Source organism: Ovis canadensis, chromosome 14, assembly GCF_042477335.2.
Source record: "Ovis canadensis isolate MfBH-ARS-UI-01 breed Bighorn chromosome 14, ARS-UI_OviCan_v2, whole genome shotgun sequence".
Taxonomy (NCBI): Eukaryota; Metazoa; Chordata; class Mammalia; order Artiodactyla; family Bovidae; genus Ovis; species Ovis canadensis.
In genome coordinates, this window is record NC_091258.1 from 79,901,142 (window position 1) to 79,923,610 (window position 22,469).

The 22,469-nt window shown below is 52.0% G+C and overlaps 1 protein-coding gene across 6 annotated transcripts; it reads left to right on the forward strand.

Moving 5' to 3' along the window:
• The first annotated feature begins 116 nt into the window (after window positions 1–116).
• Window positions 117–17,117, forward strand: ZNF8 (zinc finger protein 8). Of its 6 annotated transcripts, none has more exons than XM_069552291.1 (5): window positions 117–315; window positions 5,484–5,610; window positions 5,902–5,997; window positions 10,410–11,801; window positions 13,547–17,117. In XM_069552291.1, the coding sequence occupies exons 1-4, from the start codon at window positions 250–252 to the stop codon at window positions 11,765–11,767; spliced, it is 1,647 nt and encodes a 548-aa protein (XP_069408392.1). In that variant the 5' UTR covers window positions 117–249; the 3' UTR covers window positions 11,768–11,801; window positions 13,547–17,117. The 6 variants fall into 6 exon arrangements, with proteins under 6 accessions (XP_069408392.1, XP_069408391.1, XP_069408394.1 ...); XM_069552287.1 differs by lacking the exon at window positions 117–315 and adding an exon at window positions 600–750 and having other exon boundaries at window positions 13,491–14,105; XM_069552289.1 differs by lacking the exon at window positions 117–315 and adding an exon at window positions 600–750 and having other exon boundaries at window positions 13,547–13,633.
• Window positions 17,118–22,469: the final 5,352 nt, after the last annotated feature.

Genomic DNA, 22,469 nt, shown 5'->3' on the forward strand with positions numbered 1-22,469 from the left:
AGGGCAACAGGGAGGAAGCTCCCATTGGCCCGAAGCCAACGGGCTCCCATTGGTTGAAGGCTTGACGAACGAAAGCTTTCATTGGCCGGGGCTGCGGCGTGCCGCACGGCCTTCTGGGATTTGTAGTTTTGGTGTCCCCGGCGCGGCCGCCATTGTCCAGCGGGCTGTGAGTCTTGCGGTTCTTGTGGCGGGGACGGCTCTCGTGTTCAGGGTCGCCTCGGGCACCAGTCCTCTACCTGTCAGCCTAGGATGGACCCCGAGGAGGAAGCGGCGGCACTGGCGATGGCTACGGGGCCGCCGGCAGAACGGCTCCAGGTACGGCGGAACAATCATAGTAACAGAAACAACGATGGCAGCGGGCCTCGGGCCGGGTATCACCCCTTTAGCCCTCACGGCGCACGGTGGGCAGGGTCGGGCCTCATCCTCTGCACAGACGGGGAGACTGAAGCCCAGGTTGGGGTACGCTGACATGCCCAGCTGGTGAGGGGTGGCGTCTGGATTCGAACCCGGGCTTTCCCGTCCCCGAGTGCGCGTGCTCCGCGAGTCCTCCGGCCTTTCCGTTCAGGGAAAGGATTTGGGTTCGTTCCCGAGCACCAGGCTGGCCCCCCGCCGATACCCTGCCCCTCGCCCCGAAGGCCGTCCACCGTGAGGATGGGTCTTAGAAACTGGAGTAGAGATGCTTCAACGTGCGGAGTCAGCCGACACCCACCCAGAGTCCCGCTCCCCGAAACCCCGGGCACCGCCTCCTGGGTAAGGACACACCGCGTTATTGGGGCGGGAGCGACTATCAGGGTCTGACCCCTGCCGGGCTGTCGGGGACTGAGCTCAGAGCAGTCTCCAGTGGCATCTGGGAAGGCGCCTGTTTGAAAGCTCCGGCCCTTCTAGACAAAGTGGCTGCTGCCCGTGTTCTCCATACAGTGCTGACTCCACGTGGCAGGAACCGAAAGAAATGTATAATTCAAGTTCCAGACTTTCTGTCCTTCTGTCCTTGCCTACCGGCTTTTGCATTTATTTCAGATTTGGTATGCAAAGTGAGCCTGTTGATAATCCTAGGTGTGCATAGTGTTCAGAGACCGTTGCAAATGTGTAGGAGATGCAGCCACGTTTTTGTTTGCTCTTGCTGTGGATCCTGGAGAAGGGGCAGGGAGTGAGCAGTGTCAAAGAGTATCAGAGCTGGGCCATAGTTAAAGCAGCAAAAACAGGTTTTCTTCGGGGACAGTTGCAATAGGGGGAAAGAGACTTCAGTATAGAACTGGGCTCAGCTGTGAATACAACAAGCAAACGTGGGCATTTTTATAGTGGGGGTAGAGGTAATTTTTGGTTGTTGTCTGACTCTTTGCAACCCCATGGACTGCAGCATGCCAGGCTTCCCTGACCTTCACTATCTCCCAGAGTTTGCTCAAACTCATGTCCATTGAGTTGGTGATGCCATCCAACCGTCTCATCCTCTGTCACCCCCTTTTCCTCCTGTCTTCAATCTTTCCCAGCATCAGGGTCTTTTCCAATGAGTTGGCTCTTTGAATCAGGTGGCCAAAGTATTGGGAGCTTCAGTATCAGTTCTTCCAATGAATATTCAGGGTTGGTTTCCTTTAGGATGACTGGTTAGGTTTCCTTGCAGTCCACAGGACTCTCAAGAGTCTTCTCCAGCACCGCAATTCGAAAGCATCAGTTCTTTGGCGCTCAGCCTTCTTTATATCCATACATGACTACTGGTAAAGAGTCTGTTTGCAATGCAGGAGATCGAGGTTCCATCTCCGAGTGGGGAAGATCCCCTGGAGAAGGAAACGGCAACCCGGTCCAGTATTCTTGCCTGATCCAGGCAAGAGAAATTCTTAAGAGAATTTCGGACAGAGGAGCCTGGTGGGCTATAGTCCATGGGATCACAAAGAATTGGACATGGCTGAGTGACTAATACTTTCACTTAACTATATGGACCTTTGTTGGTAAAGTGATGTCTCTGCTTTTTAATGTGCTGTCTAGGTTTGTCATAGCTTTCCTTTGAGGGAGCAGCATCTTTTAAAAATTTCATGGTTGCAGTCACCCTCTGCAGTGATTTTGGAGCCCAAGAAAATAAAGTTTGTCACCGTTTCCATTGTTTCCCCATCTGTTTGCCATGAAGTGATGGGACCAGATGCCATGATCTTGGTTTTCTGAATGTTGAGTTTGAAGGCAGCTTTTTCAGTCTCCTCTTTCACCCTCATCAGGAGACTCCTTAGTTCCTCTTCACTTTCTGCCACTAGAGTGGTGTGATCTGCATAGCTTGATAAACTGACCTAAAACGGTTCTTGCTGAATCAGGGCAAATGATGGGATGTTGCTTGGAGGGCTGTGGGGGCTGAGGACTTGGAAAAGATATCAAGAGTGATCAGATATGGAGGGTAGGATTCTTGGGACCAATGGGACCCGATTTTTGATAAAACTGAATGATGCAGAAATGGACACCGAAGCCCAAAGGTCAAAGCTTATTGGGAAGAGGGTTGTGAGCCAGACTAAAGTTCGGTCAAGGAGAGAATCTGTCAGCAGTGAGAGGCTTGAGAGAGAGTGTGTTTGTTATCTGTTGCTGTGTAACAAATAATGAAAAACACAGTGGCCTAAAACAGCAATAAATACTACCTCAGTTTCCGACGAGAGGGATCCTGTAGTGACTTTGCTGGTGGGTCTGGCCTGGGTTCGTGACAGTTAAGATGTCAGCCTGGCCTGCTGTCACCTAAGACTTGAGCGGGGCTGGAGGGCCCACTCCTAGGACGGCTCACCCGTGACCGTTGGCAGGAGGCCTCTCTCCCTTCTGATGCGGGACTCTCTCTGGAGCTGTCTGGGCGCCCTTACAACATGGCGCCCAGCTTCCCACAAAGGGAGTGACCCAGGAGCAGGCTCGGTGGAAGCCACAGTGTCTTGTGACCTGGGCTCAGAATTCACTCTCTGAAGTGTCGTATCAGTTACGTAAGCCAGATCTGCTCAGTAGAGGAGGAGGCTACACGGGGCCGGGGGACCACGGCGGTCCGTCTTGGAGGCCTGCCGCCACGGGAGCCGAGGCCCGGGAGCCGGGGGCTCTGGGGTCCAGTGTGTTAGCATCCTTTGGCTGCCGCAACAGATTATTGCACACGTGAAGGGTTGAAATCTAGATTAATCTGTTGATCCTTGGGGTTCCAGAGGTCAGGAGTCGGGAATCACTTTCCCTGAGGTCAGGGCCTGAGGTCAGGGCCTGAGGTCAGGCGCGGGCGGCTGCGCCTTTCCTGTCAGGCTCTCCGCTGGCCTTGCATTGCCTTTGGCACCTAGCAGAGCCATGGACTTTGCGTTTTCGGCTCACGGCCCTTTGTCCACCTTCATTTTGCTTGAGTGGTCACATTATCTCCTGCCTCCTGTAGTTCAGTCTCCCAATACCTTCCCTTCAGAAGGACTTTTGTGATTGAATGTGAGGACCACCTCGATATTCCAGGGTAATCTCCCTATTTTTAAAACCCCTTAAGGGTTTTAAATGGGTTTCAAACCCATTAAGGGATGTGCTTAACACATCCACAGAGTCCCTTTTGCCATTTATGATAATATTCACAGGTTCCAAGAACTAGGACCTGAATATCTTCAGGGGCCATTTTTCAGCTACCCATGGCCAGGCTAAAGGGGTCATCCTTTATCGAAAGGAAGGAGCTGTTTGAATTGCTTTAAGCAGGAGTGGCGTGGGTTTGAAAAATACATTCAGGCATTGCCGGGTGGGAGTAAGAGACGCTGAGAGCAGGCTAACGCCCAGGGTGGAGTCCAGTGACTGGGTGGTGGCTGATGCCAGGGCAGCCTGCTGAGCTGGGGAGGATGTATGGAGGGAGCAGGTCTGACAGAGCCCATCCCGCCGGGCCCTGCAGTGCAGAGCAGGAGGAGGGCTGCAGGGGTCTGCAGTGAAGCAACGGGGAGGCTCAAAGACAGCGAGGAGTGGGCTTCTGCTGGGATTCTGCGAGGAGACATGCGGGACTCGTGGGGTGTCACTGAGAGGTCTGTGGCCTAGACAGCCAGCCCGCAGCGGGCCCAGCACGGCCACTGGCGCTGCGCGCAGGGCAGGTGATGGCGGCCGGAGGCGCAGCGACCGTGCTTTCAGGGCTGGAGGACCGTCGGAGTGGGAGGCGAGGACGCGGGACACGAGCAGAGGCCTTGGTCCCAACCAAAGGGTTCTGTAGCTTTGCTGCATAATTTTTGGTCGAACCACATGCCACCTGTACTATGATGTCTTAAATATTTAAAAATCTAATTGTGGTTTTTCTTAAAGGAAATAGCACCTGAAAGTTGAAGTCTTTTGTATGTGATTTTGCTTGCGTTTCCCTGGTGGTGAATGACCTTGAGCATCTTTTCAGGTGCTTATTAGCTGATTGTTTATTTTCTTTTATATCTTCTTGAAGAAATACCTGTTTAGAGTCTTTGCTTATTTATTGGATTGTCTTCATTGTTGAGTCTTAAGAGTTCTCTGTATCTCCGGAATACAAGTCGCTTAGGAGAGGGGTGATCTGCAGTCGTCACCTCCCATCATACCAGTGTCTTTTCACTTTCTTGTTAATGTCCCTTAGAAACAAAAAAGGTTTCAATCTTTATGAAGTCCAGTTTACTTATTTTTTTTTCACTTTATTGCTTGTTTTTTTTTTTTGCTGTTATAGCTAAGAATCCTTTGTGAGATACAGTTATAAAAATTTAGCCATATGTTTTCTTCTAAGAGGTTAATGGTTTTAACTCTTGTATTTATGCCTTTGATGCATTTGAGTTAAATTTTATATATGGCGTGAGATAGGAGACTTAACTTTATTCTTTTACATGGGACTAAAAGTTTTCCCCTCATAAAATGTGGCCTAATTTTCAGTTTCTTACCAGAGACTGGACATTGTGACCACGTGAGGCCTGTATTTCGCCACAGTTGATTGGCTCTGAGTCCGAGCTCCCCCTCCAGAAAGGGCGCGTGTTAGCACCACTTCGTGTGCCACCTCTCATAGGTTGAGTGCCCTCACAGGCCCTTACGTGAAGCACTTCAGTCACTTGGGAGCCTGCCTAGTGTCTGAGGGGCAGTGAATTTCTAACTCCAACTGCACACCCCTCTTTTCGGGGAGGAGGATAAGCCTTGCTTTGACTCTGAGGATTTCTTAGTGTGTCAGTTAGCCATTTTTGCATAACAGACTATCCCAACGTGTGTGGGGGCTTAGACACAAAAGTCGCAGTTTCTTTGGCTCACGAATCTGCAAGTCAGCAGTTTAGACTGGTCTCTGTCAGCACCTGTGCCTGTCCACGGTTGGCTGTGGGCTGGTTGGCTTTGCTCTTGCCCAGATGCCTTCTCGCGTCCTGGCCGACAGCCCACCCCAGGCGGGAGCCCAGCAATGCCCGGGAAACCTGACTCCGTTGCTCGGGACGCGCTCCCTGGACACTGGCTTGCTTGCCTTTATTTTCCCCGCCCCTCCTCCTAATCCTGCGGACACTGATGGGGACAGTCCGGGTGACGGAGCATGTGTGATGTTTCAGGAGCCGGTGACTTTCCGGGACGTGGCCGTGGACTTCACCCAGGAGGAGTGGGGGCAGCTGGGCCCGGCCCAGAGGACCCTGTATCGAGACGTGATGCTGGAGACCTTTGGGCATCTGCTCTCCGTGGGTGAGGCTGCTTCCCCCGCTGCTGACCAGATTCCCGTGCTGACTCGCTCTTCATGGGTTATGGGTTGCCGGGCCTCTCGTGAGACGAGCTGAGCTCGGGCTGGAGACCACGGAGCTTGAATTCTCACTCCTGTGGGACATGTGGGCTGTAGACTCTGCCCTTGTGTGTCCTGATGCAGAGCCGTATGTGGCGCCCCGGCCCCGATGGTCAGGAGCCTCGGTCTGGAGCCTGGACTGGTTCTCATCTTCTCCAGGGCAGACCCACACCGCCTTTGTCTTCCTCTGCTTCCAGGGCCTGAGCTTCCCAAACCAGACGTCATCTCCCAGCTGGAGCAAGGGGCTGAGCTGTGGGTGGCGGAGAGAGGACCCGCCCAGGGCTGCCGTCCAGGTGAGAGCCCGCCGAGGGGGAGCGCTGATGGGAGTGGCTGTGCCCCTTGGGAGGGGTGATGTGTCGGGGTCCCCAGAGGAAAGTCAGCAAAGGGAAGAGGCCAGTCGGGGCCAGATCCCCCCGGGCCCCCTCAGTCCCCCGGCAGTACGCTGTGACAGTTCATGGGAAGTGTTGGCTACTAGGCAGGCTTGTGTAGGCTCTGGGCCAGGGGCTGATTGGGGTCTGGTCATGCGGGCATCCTCCACCTGGCACAGACCAAGACCCAGGCTCCCAGGAGAAAGCAGGTGTTTGCCCTAAGCCACAGTGAGTCTCTTTTCCTAGTTTGGTTCGGGGCAGTGCCCCCAAATCCAAGTTCCCCGACCAAGCCAGAGGCCAGCCTTGAGACCTGGTCCTCCTGGGACAGCTGCCTCGGAGCTGCTTCCCCTCCGGAGAGGGACGCTGGAGCCCTCTCTCCACAGGGGCCTGGGCCCCGTCCTTCACCCCTGCCTGCAGTGCTCCTGGTGCTCTGGGCTCCCCTCACCCATGCCCCCCTTCTCTGAGCTCAGAGACGCCGGCTCTGCTCGAGCAGCCAGAGTCCAGCACTTCCTCCTTTCCCGGCAGCGTGTGGCGTGTCCTTCCTGTGGGATGATTTCTGAGTGTGAACCTGCCCTTCACCTTCTCCGTTTCATTCTTGCATGTCCACGGTCTGTGCACTTGAGCCGTGTGCGCGTCTGTTCTCACGGGAGCCGTGAGTCCCTGAGAGCCGGCCCAGCGCCGTCCGCACGGGAGCGGCGGGCCCCTCACGGGGCAGAGCCGGGGGCATCGTGCCGGTGCTGGCTCGGCATTCCCGCGCCGCCGGGGCTGGTGTTCCCAGGTCTGCTGGCCTTTCCCTGGGCTGGGTGCGGCTGCAGCAGCTTTGGACGCCACATCCGTGCTCCACGCAAGTGCTGAGGGAGCTGGGAAGCGTGGCGCCGGTCGTATTTGTCCCCTTTCTCCAGCTCCAGATGTGGTTGTTGAGGAGGGGGACAGCCCTGCTGCTCGGAGACTGGGGTGGGGTCGGCTTGTCGTCAGTCCCTGGGCCGGTGTGTTGGTACGCTGACTGCATTTGAAGGACGTGGGCTCTGGCCGCGGGAAACATAAGCAGCTGGACCCACAGTCCGCTCCCCCTCTGACACCATCCGCAGGCAGCCTGTGGTCCCTCCACACACGGCGTGGCCCCCGCCCGGGACGGGACGGCCAAGCACGCTGTCTCCTCTGGCCGTGGAGCCTGTTTATCTTCAGCCCCAGACAGTAGCCTTCCTTCCCCCAGGCTCTGAGGTAGCTCTCACCCATCTGGCCAGCTCCCTTCTAGCTGCCTGGTCCCAAGCTTGCCATAAAATTGACCCGTGTAAAGTGTACAGTTCTCCGGTTCATGGATTGTCCATCCATCACCACTGTGTAGCTCCAGAACCTTGTAGCTCCCCAGAAATCACCCACTAGAGGTACCCTGGCTTGTTTCTACCCATAGAAGACTCTTGATGCCAAATATGTGGGGTTTTCCACATCAACAACTGACTGTCCAACTCTGCAGGCACTAGATGGGTGTCGCAACAGTTCAGTCCAGTTCTGACCCGCCTCCCTGGAGTTGGTGCAGGCCTCACAGCTTAGGAACTCAGGCCTGTTAGACTGGCCCCTCCTCAGACATGGGCCACAAGTCGGCCTCCCATCCTTCGGCTGACTGGCTGTGAACCCGGGGTTCCCACGGCCCCCCTTAGGTTCAGTAGTGTGCTGTAACAGCTCACAGAACTCAGGAAGTCACTGCTTATATTTGCTGTGCTTTATAAATGATAGTATAGAGGGTATAAATGAAAAGGCAGGTGTCAGGGGAGAGAGGATAAAGCATCCCATCCTGAAGCTGTCGAGGGCCCATCGAGAGTCACCTCTCAGCATAAACTCATGGTTGAGGGGAATTTGTTACAGTTAGCAAAAGACGGTCCTAACCTCGCTCACTAAGGAAATTGCAAGGGTTTTAGGAGCTGTGTGCCGGGGCCCAGGGATGAAGACCACATACATATTTCTCTTTAAATGACAGTAGTCGCTCATCACCTCATCCCGCCCAGCCCCTGGCAGTCACTAATCCACTTTCTATCAGGAAATTTGCGTATTCTGGATGTTCCATTTAAGTGGAGTCTTATAACATGGCCTTCGGTGTCTGGCTTTCATTTTTTCTTGGAATGTAGTTGATGTACGACATTATGTAAATACAGGTATACAGTATAGTGAGTCAGTTTTTAAAGGCTACACTCCTCTTACAGCTATAAAACATGGGGTAAATACCCTCTGTTGTACAAAATATCCTTGTAACTTATTTTAGTATGTAATAGTCTGTGTGTGTCTAGCTTCTTTCAACGGAGAAGGCAATGGCACCCCACTCCAGTACTCTTGCCTGGAAAATCCCATGGATGGAGGAGCCTGGTAGGCTGCGGTCCATGGGGTCGCGAAGAGTCGGGCACGTCTGAGCAACTTCACTTTCGATCTTCACTTTCATGCATTGGAGAAGGAAATGGCAACCCACTCCAGTGTTCTTGCCTGGAGAATCCCAGGGACAGAGGGCTCCTGTCTGTGGGGTCGCACAGAGTCGGACACGACTGAAGTGACTTAGCAGCAGCAGCTTCTTTCAAGGAGCATCATGTTTTCAAGATTCAGTCGTGTTGTGCTTTGCTTCAGTAGTTCATCCCTCTCCATCCCTGAATCATATTCCACTGTGTGGATGGACCACATTTGCTTGGTGGACCACATTGGGTTGTTTCTACTCTTTGATTCTGTTGGATAGTGCTACTGTGAGCGTTGCTGTACAAGCTTTTGCGAGGGCTGACTCGTGTTTTAGAAGACCCGCTCTGGGTGCTGTGCATGGAGCCCAGTCTGGGGTCTGGAGGTGAGGAGATGCGCTGGCTGCCAGGCCAGCCTGAGCCCCTCCAGCCCCTCTCCCCGGCCAGCACTCCCGCACTGCCTTGCATCTGAGGCAGGTTTGAGAACCTGCTTCCTGTCAGCTCTGGGAGCTGCCTGTGGACATTCTGATGTGGTGAGGTGGGCCCTGAGTGCATGAACACAGAGTGTGCCGTGGCCAGAATTGCAGCAGGTCAGGAGGTTCGAGCTGGGGGTGGGCAGGCCCGCTGGCCCCGGAGACGTCCACGTCCTAATCCCAGAGCCCATCTGTTGGATTGCTGGGCCAGCCTGTGACCTCACAGCAGCCCCCTTGTGAGGGAGGCAGGATGAGGACGGGAGATGTCAGAGAGGGATTGCCCGATGCTCCGTTGCTGGCTCTGGAGGTGAGGGGGAGGGCCAAGGCCCGTAGGCGCTTCTGGAGCCACCAGGAAACCCACCCCTGCAGCCTCCAGAAGCTACCCTGCCTTCCCGGGAATAGGTGTGTGCAGGGGCTGAGCGTGCAGTCAGTTGGTAGAGTGGTGCCTCACTGTGCTGGGAGGAGGGAGCGCCTTGCCTGCCTGAGGGGCGATTCGGCTTCTGGAGGATCCGGGACCAGGGGCTGCTCCTCGCTAGGTGTCCCACAGGTGAGAGGGCACCTCCACATGGAATCTGACCTGTCACACCCGGGTTTGAAACAGCCCCTTGTCCCCCTGAGCCGCCGCCTCCTGTGCTTTGTGTCTGCCTCCCCAGCAGGGCTTTCTGTCCTTCAGAGTCCCTGCTTTATCCCCAGCACCTCAGGCCAGACAGTATTTTAGGCTTTGTGGGCAATGTTCAATCTCCGTATTTGTTTTCTATCATCGCTGTAGCAAATTGCCACAAACACAGAGGTGTAAGGCAACGTATTATCTCTCAGTTCTGTCAGACCCAACTGGTTTATTGTTGCGGCCCCCACAAGGCCAAAGGCAAGGTATCAGTGGGCTGGGAGTGGAGATGGCAGACTTCCTGGGAGGCTGAGGAAGGCTGTGCCTCTGGATGCAGGCAGGTTGTTGGCAGAGTCCAGTTCCGTGTGGTCATTGGACAGAAGTCCTCGTGTCCTTGCAGGCTGACAGCTGCCTCAGCTTCCCTGGCTCAGGCCCCTGCCCAGCCTCTCTTACCTCCTCCTGTTTGTAAAGCTTGAGGGGATTGCTCCTGACCCGCCCAGCTAACCCAGCATCATCTCCCAGGGCTGAGTGGACTACGTGTCACCCACAAAATCGCCTGCCAGCAGCCCCTTTGTGACTGACAGAGACGCCTGACTGCTTCAGCGTCCGCCTTAGCATGGTTAGCTTGGAGGCTGTCTTTGGCCAGCTCCTGATCTAGGCCAGTGTCTGGCCCATGGCGGGTGCTCAAAAAGTTTTTGTTGAAAGAATGAGTGAGGGAAGCTTTGTTTGCAGACAGAGCGCTGCGGTCAATGTGAGCGGAACTGGGAGGCAGGACACCGTCCCGGGGAGTGTCCATCGGCCCCTCACAGCTCTTCGGTTTTCTTTCAGGCCAGGAAGCTGGACCGGAGGGTCGACCACCAGCCCGGGAGCAGGGCCTTCCTGAGGAGAAGGGGCAGGAAGGCTTCCTGGGGAAGGCGCCGCGTCGCGCCACGTCGGGGGAAGACTGGGAACGGGCGGGCCGGGTCAGGGGGTCCGAGCAGGACCAGGGTCATTGGCGGCGACTCCAGGAAGCCGCGGTTCAGGACGGAAGTCTCAGACTCGGGGAGAGCCCCGGTCCGTTGCCGGAGGTCTCCAGGCTGGAGCGTGCGTGTGTGCCGGAATCTCGGGGTCCGAGCTCGGCGCGCAGCCCCGGCGCCGCCCGTGAGGACGCGGGCTCCCCGGGAGCACAGCCGCGCGAGCGCCACGAGCGCGGCGAGGCGTCCGCGGCGGCGCGGCCTGTGCTGGAGGCGGAGCTGGCGCGGGGCCCCGCGCCCGACAAGCCCTACAAGTGCGCAGACTGCGGCAAGTCCTTCAACCACAACGCGCACCTCACGGTGCACCGGCGCATCCACACGGGCGAGCGGCCCTACGCGTGCAAGGAGTGCGGCAAGGCCTTCAGCCAGAACTCGTCGCTGGTGCAGCACGAGCGCATCCACACGGGCCACAAGCCCTACAAATGCGCCGAGTGCGGCAAGTCCTTCTGCCACAGCACGCACCTCACGGTGCACCGGCGCATCCACACGGGCGAGAAGCCCTACGCCTGCCAGGACTGCGGGCGCGCCTTCAACCAGAACTCGTCGCTGGGCCGCCACCGGCGCACGCACACCGGCGAGAAGCCGTTCGCCTGCAGCGTGTGCGGCAAGGCCTTCTCGCGGACCACCTGCCTGTTCCTGCACCTGCGGACGCACACGGCCGAGCGGCCCTACGAGTGCAGCCGCTGCGGGAAGGGCTTCCGGCACAGCTCGTCGCTGGCGCAGCACCAGCGCAAGCACGCGGGCGACGGGCCCTACGACTGCCGCCAGAGGCTGCTTTTCGCGCCCGCGCCCGCCTGGCCCGAGCCCCTGAGCCCGGGCGAGGGCCCGCCGCGCAGCGACAGGCCCTTCCGGTGCGGCCAGTGCGGCAAGGGTTTCACGCAGAGCTCGCACCTCATCCGCCACCAGATCACGCACACCCGAGAGCAGCCCCGGGGCCGGGGCCGCCGGCGCCCGCAGGCCCGCAGCCGCGGCCCGCACCTCGCGCGGTGCCCGCTCGGGCCCCCGGAGGAGAGCCCTGGGGGCGGGACGAAGGCGGGGCCGCCCGCCGGCAGGGCGCTGGCGCTGTTTGACCTCCACGAGATCATGCAGGAAAAGAACCCGGTGCGCGTTATTGGGGTGGAAGAGCCCGCCATGGGCACGTCCGTGCTGTTTGACATCACGGAGTCCACGTAGGGAAGGAACGCGGCGGATGACTCTTGAACCGCAGGTACAGAAATGTGGTACGTCCACACGGTGTATTTCTGGAAGGGGGCTGAGGGTAGAAATGCCCTCAGATTTCCTAAGGCAGTGGTGCTTGCAAACACCTGAGATCACTGATTGTCCAGAGTCTCAAACCCAGTACTCAGACATGAATTCAGAGGTAACGGAACCTACACACGTGTGTAATGTTGAAAAACCCATATATGTCCCCGTTTTGTAAAGGATACCTAAAGCAAAAGACACTGTCAGTAGGTCACGACTGAGTTGTTGCCTCTCTCTGTGGTGGCGACCATCATGCCTGGAGACTTGGGGCGTTGCCTGTGGCTTGCCATCTGGTGCATGGGGTTACCCACAGACACATGAGGAGAGGCCTGTGTGGTTGTGATATCCCAAAGTGGTGACTAAAGCTTGGGAAAGATTTGCACAAAACAGATGCAGCTGCGTTACTGGAAGCTTTTGTCTAAATTCTAAACATGCAGGAATTTATATGTGGAGTCAACCCAAGCCGCAGTTCTTATTTATGGAAAGGAGTCGCAGACATACACCCATGGCTGCTGGGGTCCATGTCTGCACTTGAGTCCTCAGAGTAGGCCTGGCAGCCACACTCAGGCCCAAATCAAGCGACAAAGGATTCCCCCGTGAAATCCCACAGCTTTCCCTGGGGGTGTCACGGCTCCTGTTAGAAACCATGGCCTTAGATTGGCAATGTTTCCTGTGATGGAGGGTCTCGCTCAGAGTGGCTTTGTTCCCCAGGGGATACTTGGTGATGTCTGGACACATTTTGGTTGTCATGACTGGCAGAGGGGAGCGGTGGCATCCTGTGGGGGAGGTCGAGGATGCTGCTGAGCATCCTGCAAAACCCCGTCACCAAAGAGCCACCTGGCCTTGAGGTGGAGAACCCTTGCCCAGCATAAGAGGTAGCTTTCCTGACTCTGGAAGTTGGTTATCAGGGCTTTGTTAACAGTCCTTTACATCCGATTTTAACACATGCTATCTTGAGCATGTGCACATTTCTTTCAGTAATTAATTCTTTTCCGCTGTTTTGCAACATTGGTAGTTGGTGTGAGGGAAGAGCATCCACTTGTTTTTCTGAGTAATTTTAGCATTTTATTTTGGACATTCCATGTGCTGATACATTTTTCACTGGCACCCCTGTGGCCATAGGATTATTTTTACATCAGCACCAGAAATCTTGTCATTTTATCAGTTTTTAAAAATATCTCTAAAAAGCATGGCCTATGATGACAAAAACCATTTTTATAGTCATTCTGAGCTATCATTTGCCTTTTTCACTAAGTTGATGTTTACACTGATAGTGCGAATCCAACGCTGGGTAACACTGCCAGAGTCTCAGAATCAAGGAAGTTGCCCCGAGGTCACTGTCCATATTTTTCCTTCCCTGGCATTTCAGTAAAGGGGGTCGGGCAGGGGGCGGGGGGGATGGTTTCACTTAAGAATGTCTGTGATGAAGCAGGAAAAAGTATTAATTTCATTAAATCTTGAGTAAAACTATATTACCATCTAAGGAGAAATAACAGTAATTACTATGTCATCAAATATCTAGTGGATATTCCTGGTTTCCTTATAAATTTTGTTTTCTGTTTGGTTCTAATCATGATCTAAAGAAAAATCACACAGTACATTTGCTTGACTTAGGTCTCTCTTAATCTATATGTTTCCCCTCTTTCTTTTTTAGTCTTTTATATGTTGGGGGAAACAACAAGATAACCTAAATTTTGTCCCTTTCCCAAGCCTGCCCATCAGATCCACTGGAGTATGCTGAGGGCCCTTTGTGAATGATGTGACTCTGTTTTGTTCTCAAAGTTTATCTGCCCCATCTCAAGCACAGCTTACCATCTTGCTGGGATCTCTGCTGACCTTCAGAAGACCTTTCTTTCAGCTGTCAGTGTCCAGGAAAGCAAGCTGCCTGAGAAAATGGCTTATTTATATATGATGCCGTGCATTGTAATATGACCATTTTCATGTCCACAATTGGAAACTTCACCTGGCTCATCATCTTGCTGTCTTCCAACTTTACTCCTGAGGAAATCAAAGCCTTTTGCTCTTTGTCTATGCTATTCTTGGTATAAAGAACATTGTGTTCAAAGGTGTGATCCTTGGTGTCTCAGCAGAAAGGATGCAAAAACTAAGGACCTAATCTGCCTGCTTTCTAACCTAGAATGAAAGAGTGAAGTGCCCGTGCCTCTGGGATGCTGCCTTGTGTGCCCCAGTTACACAGCACAGTTGCCTTTTGTTTGTTTGCTGTTCCCACTGTGGTTGCATCCTCGCAAAGTTAAATACAAAACATAAACATCAACGATTGGAAGGAAGGAAAATTGGCCACAGCACAGGTCAGCTTGTAGAAATTGTCCCAGAAAAATATCCCCCAGAGGGAATACTGGATTGTCAGAGTGTCGAGTTGAATGGAAGAAGTATTCTGGAACGGTGCAGCGGCTGTTCTAAGCACAGTGTCAGAGTGACCGACCGTCAGAACTCACTGCTGAGATGTGATGGGTGAGTGTCAGGACCTGTTAGAACTTTGCTTCGTCCAGTTCTGTTCTTGGGATGCTGGAGTGTCACACCCCGTAGGGTTTCCACAGTAGCGGAGCCAGGCTTGCAGCTCACCTGCAGAGGTTCCGCAGGATGCCTCAGAGCCTCGGGTGTGTCTCTGCCACCCTGTCACTCTGGGCTTGTCTTGTGGACTTCTCCGTCAACTCTCACTATCTCAGCGCCTCTGTCGTCACGCCTTGGCCTGCACCACCTTCCATTTCATTCTTAGCAAATAACCTATTTACATGGCTCAGAAGAGGTGTGTTTTCAGACAGGCAGTGACTCACACCTCCGTGAGGTGGCGCGGTTTTATGTGTAAGGGAATCTGGCCCAGGACGAACAGAACCTTCCCAAGGTTGCACAGCCAGGAGTTGGAGGCAGCATTTGAAGTCAGCACCCTGTTAACAGCGGCTTAAACAGATCAGACTTTGCTTGAAGGCTGTATCTTCAGTGGCTCTGCGCCATCAGAGTCAGTGTCTTCTCTCCCAGCCTGTCCCTCGTGGTCACAGGGAGACCACTGCAGCCTGAGCCGATGCACCCACCATCATCAGGACTGGAGGAGGGGGAAAGGCAGGCCAGTACTCATCACTGGTGAGGTTTCAAAGAGACGACTCAGAAGCTTCCATCCAATGCCTCCATGTCTCGCTGGCCAAGACTGAATCGCTTAGCTTCTCTAACCTCTGTGGTTGAGACTATACCCGAGAAAAAGCCTCAGAAGAGGTTAACAGTGGACAGCTGGCAGCGCCTGCTGCCTTTCTTCCCAGTCTCTTTCTGGAGGAATCTGCCGCACTCCCCCGTCAGGTCAGGCGCCACTGCCTCTTCAATGCCTGGCTTGTCCCGCTTGCCAGCCAGGCCCCCCACAGTCCTCGGTCCCCTGGCATGCTGGAGCACTGTGGTCACCCAGATCCCTTCTGTCTCTCAAGGGGCCTCTTGCCTTCCCCTCAACTCCTGGGGCCCCTGGGCTGCTGTCCCAGAGGCACATCTTGAGCACGCACTCCCGAGATGCCCCAGTCCACACCGTGGCTGTGTGCTGCTCACTCCCAGGTCCTGGTCTCCGAACTTCGGCTGGAACAGCAGCTGCATGCTGCCAGAAGCTCCCCCTGGATGCCCGGCAAGCTGGGGAAACCGCCTACCCAGAGGAAAATGCCACTCTCCATCCCAAACCTGTGCCCCCTGCCCTGCTCCCTTTCTCGAGGATTGTTGCCCCTGCCACCCCATCTCTCAGTCCAAAAGATACCGATAGACATCCTGTTGATTTTACCACGTAAGCAGCGTGGCTGTCTTCTTTGTTCCGTTTCCTTCCCACTGCTGCCACTGACGCAGGATGACCAGGAGAAGCCTGGCCGCTAGTGCCCTCCACTTGCGGCAGCCCCGTCGTTGGTGTGGGGGTGCAGACTTGGAATGCTCCCACCACTAGTGTGCCCTGGCTCGGGGAGACCCTGCGGTAACTGGACAGCTCAGAAGCCAGGCCTGCGACTGCCCCGTCCCCTCTGCCACGGCCCGCACAGTGGCAACTGTAGAAGGGTCGTGTTTCCACAGTTCTTCGGGTGGGCACTGGGTGGGCTGGGCTCCAGTCACCTCATCGGTTAAGCTGGGAACAAGCTTGTCACCGTCAGCGTTTGCAGCCCTCTCCATGAAGTGCAGCTCTTTTGGAATTTTCCATTTCTCATTTCGGGTCACCTTTTCTAGGCATCATATTCCTACTAATTTCCTTACAGATACTTTGAAACCAAGTCAGATAAGAAACTCCTCAGGGGAAATTGCTGTAAACTAGAGAAAGTATATGGTTTTATCAGTTTATCAAAATAATGCAAAATCTTTGTAGCAAAACCTGGAAAATGCACAAAAGTAAAATACACAAAAGTATGAAGCCTTCTTTAAAATTTAGTTCCTCATACTTCCACCATCCAGGGATGCTCATTACCTTAAGGTTTTGTTAATTTTCTTTGTAACTTTTTCTTGAAGTATACATGTGTGTATACATAGAGTGAACATTAAATTTTATACACACAAAAATATGTATAGTTATCTTTTGTTTAGAAAGTTCTCTTGTAATGTGCTTCTTACTATATTGTGAACATTTGCCTGTGAAGATGGATTTTAAAATTCACATTCAGGAGGGTTGTAGCAGTGTGATCTCCACCCACCATCTTACCTAAGCTTTCACTTTTATCTAAAAGGGGGCAAAGGGATTCAGACACATTTCTGAGGGAGTATGAATTGATCCAGCCTCTGTGAAGGTCACTTTGTTGGTTGCTATCTAAATTACAGCAAGCCATTTGCTGGAAATGAATCCTACAGATATATTTGTACCCACACAATCTTCTTGTGTAGTTTTTACTACGATATTGATTTCAGAAAGTGAAAATTTAGAATCAGCCTTGGCATCCACCACATGGGACTGGCTAAGTGATTTCTGGTGGACTGGCTGACTTTTCCCCAGCCCTTGAAATGGGGACTGTTTTTATTAACTTGTGTGGAAAAGAGCACCAAGATACATTGTCTATGAAAAGGTATAAAACAGGTTGTATGATATGTTTCCATTTGTGTAAAGAGGAAGCCATTGCTTACACATACACAAACACACTGAATCTGAAGGGTACAAGGTTACCAGACATACTACTTGCTCTTGGGGCGGAGAATTGGAGGGAGGGGGAAGATGAGGAATAATTTTCACTCTATATCTTTTGATATTTTTAGAATTTTGAAACATGTAAAAGTATTACCAGTTAAAAAAATAAATTTAAACAAAACCTAATTCTTTCAAATTAAACTAAGTTTGAGTGTGTTTCATTGTTCACTGTCTTCCCCTTCTTGATTGTCCACATGACTGTGTGTCTTGGTCACATCTGTTTTATATGACAATGGTAAAGAATCCACCTGTATCATATAGAAGAGATGTGGGTTCAATCCCTGGATTGGGAAGATCCCCTGGAGGAGGGCATGGCAACCCACCCCAGTATTCTTGCTGGGATAATCCCATGGACAGAGGAGCCTGGCAGGCTACAGCCCAAGAGATCACAAGGAGTCAAACTGAGCTCGTACATGTGTTTGTTGAGCTAACAGTACCAATTGAGTGTAAGATATCCTAGGCCCCGTGAAGTTTCCTGCCAGCTAGCTGTAGCACACACATTTCCAATCAATAAACCAATCTACAGTAGGAATAGGAAAAAACATTTATTTGAGCCAAACTGAGGACTATAGCCTGGGAGACAGCATCTCAGACAACTCTGAGAATCCGCTGCACTGAAGCATGGTTTCAGTGCGGTTTTGTGTCTGGTCAGAACAAAAAACATGACACAACTCAAGGATACATTCATTCAAGGTTTCAAAGCAAGAAACCACCAGATCAGCAGTGAGTCAGTGTGGCCTTGGCACCTAGGAAGGGAGCTTTATTGTTGAAGGAGGACCAGCATTGGTGTCCCAAGAAGCAAGGCATTTAATCTTTTTTTTTTTAGTTCTACCAGTTTATTGCTACCAACTCATCTCACTCCACCCTCATGCACATGTGCTCAGTCATGTAACCCCATGGACTGCAGCCCAGCAGGCTCCTCTGTCTGTGGACTTTTCCAGGCAACAATACTGGAGTGGGTTGCCATATCCTTCTTCTAATCTTTATTTTTAACATGGACATTAGTTCTGGTAAGCGCACCATTTTCTTTGGTGATTAAAGCAGATAGTGTGTGTATGACACGCTGTAAGTGGACTGTTTTAGTTAGCATAAATATCAAGATAAGTCATTTATAAGCCAGAATGACTTCCCCATACCTCGATACATAAAAAATTCCTTTCATTAATACCTGTATATGGGCCAAGAGGAAGAGGAAAAAAGTATATGTGCAGCATACACATAGCTAAAAGGACACAGAGAATGCCACGCGCTTGCCCCTCATGTCCTTTCTGCCATCTTTCTGTGCTGCCAGAATGGTGCACATGAATGTCCTAGCTGATACTCTCAAGAGTATCAACAATGCATAAAAGAGGTAAGTGCCCGGTGCTAATTAGACTCTGCTCCAAACTCATCATCAGGTTTCTAATTGTGATGATGAAGCATTATTACACTGGAGAATTTGAAATCATTGATGATCACAGGGCTGGGAAAATTGTTGTGAACTTCACAGGCAGGGCTGAATAGTGTGGAGGTTTTTCCAGTAGTCACGTATGGATGTGAGAGTTGAACTGTGAAGAAAGCTGAGTGCCCAAGAATTGATGCTTTTGAACTGTGGTGTTGGAGAAGACTCTTGAGAGTCCTTTGGACTGGGAAGAGATCCAACCAGTCCATTCTAAAGGAGATCAGTCCTGGGATTTCTTTGGAAGGAATGATGCTAAAGTTGAAACTCCAGCACTTTGGCCACTTCATGTGAAGAGTTGACTCACTGGAAAAGACTGATGCTGGCAGGGGTTGGGGACAGGAGGAGAAGGGGACAACAGAGGATGAGATGGCTGGATGGCATCACCGACTCGATGGACGTGAGTCTGACTGAACTCCAGGAGTTGGTGCCGGACAGGGAGGCCTGGCATGCTGCCATTCATGCAGTCACAAAGAGTCTGACTGAGCAACTGAACTGAACTGAACCAGATTTGATGTGCATTGGTTTCTTGTACTGACAACCTCAGCTGGCATGATAGACCATGAAGAAGTAAGACAAAAACACACAGGAGGGGGAAATCCTTGTATTCTTTTTCTAGGGATGATCAATGCAAAGAAATAGAGGAAAACAACAGAATGGGAAAGACTAGAGATCTCTTCAAGAAAATTAGAGATATCAAGGGAACATTTCATGCAAAGATGGGATTGATAAAGGATGGAAATGGTCTGGACCTAACAGAAGCAGAAGATATTAAGAACAGGTGGCAAGAATACACAGAAGAACTGTACAAAAAAGATCTTCACGACCCAGATAATCACGATGGTGTGATCACTCAGCTAGAGCCAGACATCCTGGAATGTGAAGTCAAGTGGGCCTTAAAAAGCATCACTAAGAACAAAGCTAGTGGAGGTGATGGAATTCCAGTAGAGCTATTTCAAATCCTGGAAGATGATGCTGTGAAAGTGCTTCACTCAATATGCCAGCACATTTGGAAAACTCAGCAGTGGCCACAGGACTGGAAAAGGTCAGTTTTCATCCCAATCCCGAAGAAAGGTAATGCCAAAGAATGCTCAAACTACCGCACAATTGCACTCATCTCACATGCTAGTAAAGTAATGCTCAAAATTCTCCAAGCCAGGCTTCAGCAATACGTGAACCGTGAAACTCCAGTTGTTCAAGCTGGTTTTCGAAAAGGCAGAGGAATCAGAGATCAAATTGCCAACATCCGCTGGATCTGGAAAAAGGAAGAGAGTTCCAGAAAACATCTATTTCTTCTTTATTGACTATGCCAAAGCCTTTGACTGTGTGGATCACCAGAAACTGTGGAAAATTCTGAAAGAGATGGGAATACCAGACCACCTGACCTGCCTCTTGGGAAACCTATATGCAGGTCAGAAAGCAATAGTTAGAACTGAACATGGGACAACAGACTGGTTCCAAATAGGAAAAGGAGTATGTCTAGGCTGTATATTGTCACCCTGCTTATTTCACTGCTATGCAGAGTACATCATGAGAAACGCTGGAGAAACACAAGCTGGAATCAAGACGGCCGGGAAAATATCAATAACCTCAGATATGCAGATGACACCACCCTTATGGCAGAAAGTGAAGAGGAACTAAAAAGCCTCTTGATGAAAGTGAAAGAGGAGAGTGAAAAAGTTGGCTTAAAGCTCAACGTTCAGAAAACGAAGATCATGGCATCTGGTCCCATCACTTCATGGGAAATAGATGGGGAAACTGGAAACAGTGTCAGACTTTATTTTGGGGGGCTCCAAAATCACTGCAGATAGTGATTGCAGCCATGAAATTAAAAGACGCTTACTCCTGGGAAGGAAAGTAATGACCAACCTAGAGAGCATATTCAAAGAGACATTACTTTGCCAACAAAGGTCCGTCTAGTCAAGGCTATGGTTTTTCCAGTGGTCATGTATGGATGTGAGAGTTGGACTGTGAAGAAAGCTGAGCGCCAAAGAATTGATGCTTTTGAACTGTGATGTTGGAGAAGACTCTTGAAAGTCCCTTGGACTGGGAAGAGATCCAAACAGTCCATCATAAAGGAGATCAGTCCTGGGTGTTCATTGGAAGGACTGATGATAAAGCTGAAACTCCAGTACTTTGGCCACCTCATGTGAAGAGTTGACTAATTGGAAAAGACTCTGATGCTGGGAGGGATTGGGGCAGGAGGGTTAGGAGAAGGGGACGACAGAGGATGAGATGGTTGGATGGCATCACCGACTCGACGGACATGAGTTTGAGTGAACTCTGGGAGTTGGTGATGGACAAGGAGGCCTGGCGTGCTGTGATTCATGGGGTCACAGAGTCGGACATGACTCTGGAATACATGATGGTATTCCCATCTCTTTCAGAATTTTCCACAGTTTCTGGTGATCCACACAGTCAAAGGCTTTGGCATAGTCAATAAAGAAGAAATAGATGTTTTCTGGAACTCTCTTCCTTTTTCCAGATCCAGCGGATGTTGGCAATTTGATCTCTGATTCCTCTGCCTTTTCGAAAACCAGCTTGAACAACTGGAGTTTCACGGTTCACGTATTGCTGAAGCCTGGCTTGGAGAATTTTGAGCATTACTTTACTAGCATGTGAGATGAGTGCAATTGTGCGGTAGTTTGAGCATTCTTTGGCATTACCTTTCTTCGGGATTGGGATGAAAACTGACCTTTTCCAGTCCTGTGGCCACTGCTGAGTTTTCCAAATGTGCTGGCATATTGAGTGAAGCACTTTCACAGCATCATCTTCCAGGATTTGAAATAGCTCTACTGGAATTCCATCACCTCCACTAGCTTTGTTCTTAGTGATGCTTTTTAAGGCCCACTTGACTTCACATTCCAGGATGTCTGGCTCTAGCTGAGTGATCACACCATCGTGATTATCTGGGTCGTGAAGATCTTTTTTGTACAGTTCTTCTGTGTATTCTTGCCACCTGTTCTTAATATCTTCTGCTTCTGTTAGGTCCAGACCATTTCCATCCTTTATCGAGCCCATCTTTAATTTTCTTGAAGAGATCTCTAGTCTTTCCCATTCTGTTGTTTTCCTCTATTTCTTTGCATTGATCGCTGAAGAAGCCTTTCTTGTCTCTCCTTGATATTCTTTAGAACTCTGCATTCAGATGCTTATATCTTTCCTTTTCTCCTTTGCTTTTCACTTCTTTTCACATTTTTTGGGGGCGATCAATGTGGTGATCGTTCCACAGGCTTGTAAGTGAACTAAAAACCATTTAATTGTACCCATGTAGAAGGCAATGGCAACCCACTCCAGTGTGCTTGCCTGGAGAATCCCAGGGACCGCGGAGCCCTGTGGGCTGCTGTCTATGGGGTCGCACAGGGTCGGACACGACTGAAGTGACTTGGCGGCAGCGGCAGCAGCAGCAGCAGCAGCAGCAGCATGGTGAACCGAAGGGAGGTGAATTATAGCTCCAAAGAACGTTAAAACATTTCAAAGGGGAAAGAAAACGGAAAGCGAAGCAAGCATAGAGTCTGTGACCACACGGTCACAGAGGACCACATGCACTACTTACATGATACATATCCTCCGCCCTCTATCCACACCCCGGCCCTCACACCGGTCATCTCCTCCCCCGCCCCTCACCGCCTCACACACACCTCTCATACCATGCACGCTGCCGCCTTCCGTACACCCTCGGGCCGGACCATACACACACCGCCGCCACTGCCCCACAAAGTCACGGCCGCTGTTCCCTCGCTTCACGAACCCAGTTGGACTACAACTCCCGACGTGACTCGGGCTGCTGGGGCGGGCGACGTAGCGCCTTCTGGGAATTGTAGTCCAGGAGCGGTGGTCCCGGCTGGAGCGCGCGAGCTCCTCACGGCCGCGCCTGCCCGTCGCCTCCCGGAAGCGTGCGCCCGCCTGCGGGTGTGGTGGGTCGGGTTGGGGTCTCGACCTGGTTGCTGGAGGGGAACTACTGGAGGCCCTGGAGTCGCGAACGCCCGAGGTGGCCTGAACGAGATGCAGGGGACCGGCACGCGCGAGCGGGGAGCGAGGGGCCGACCCCGAGCCGC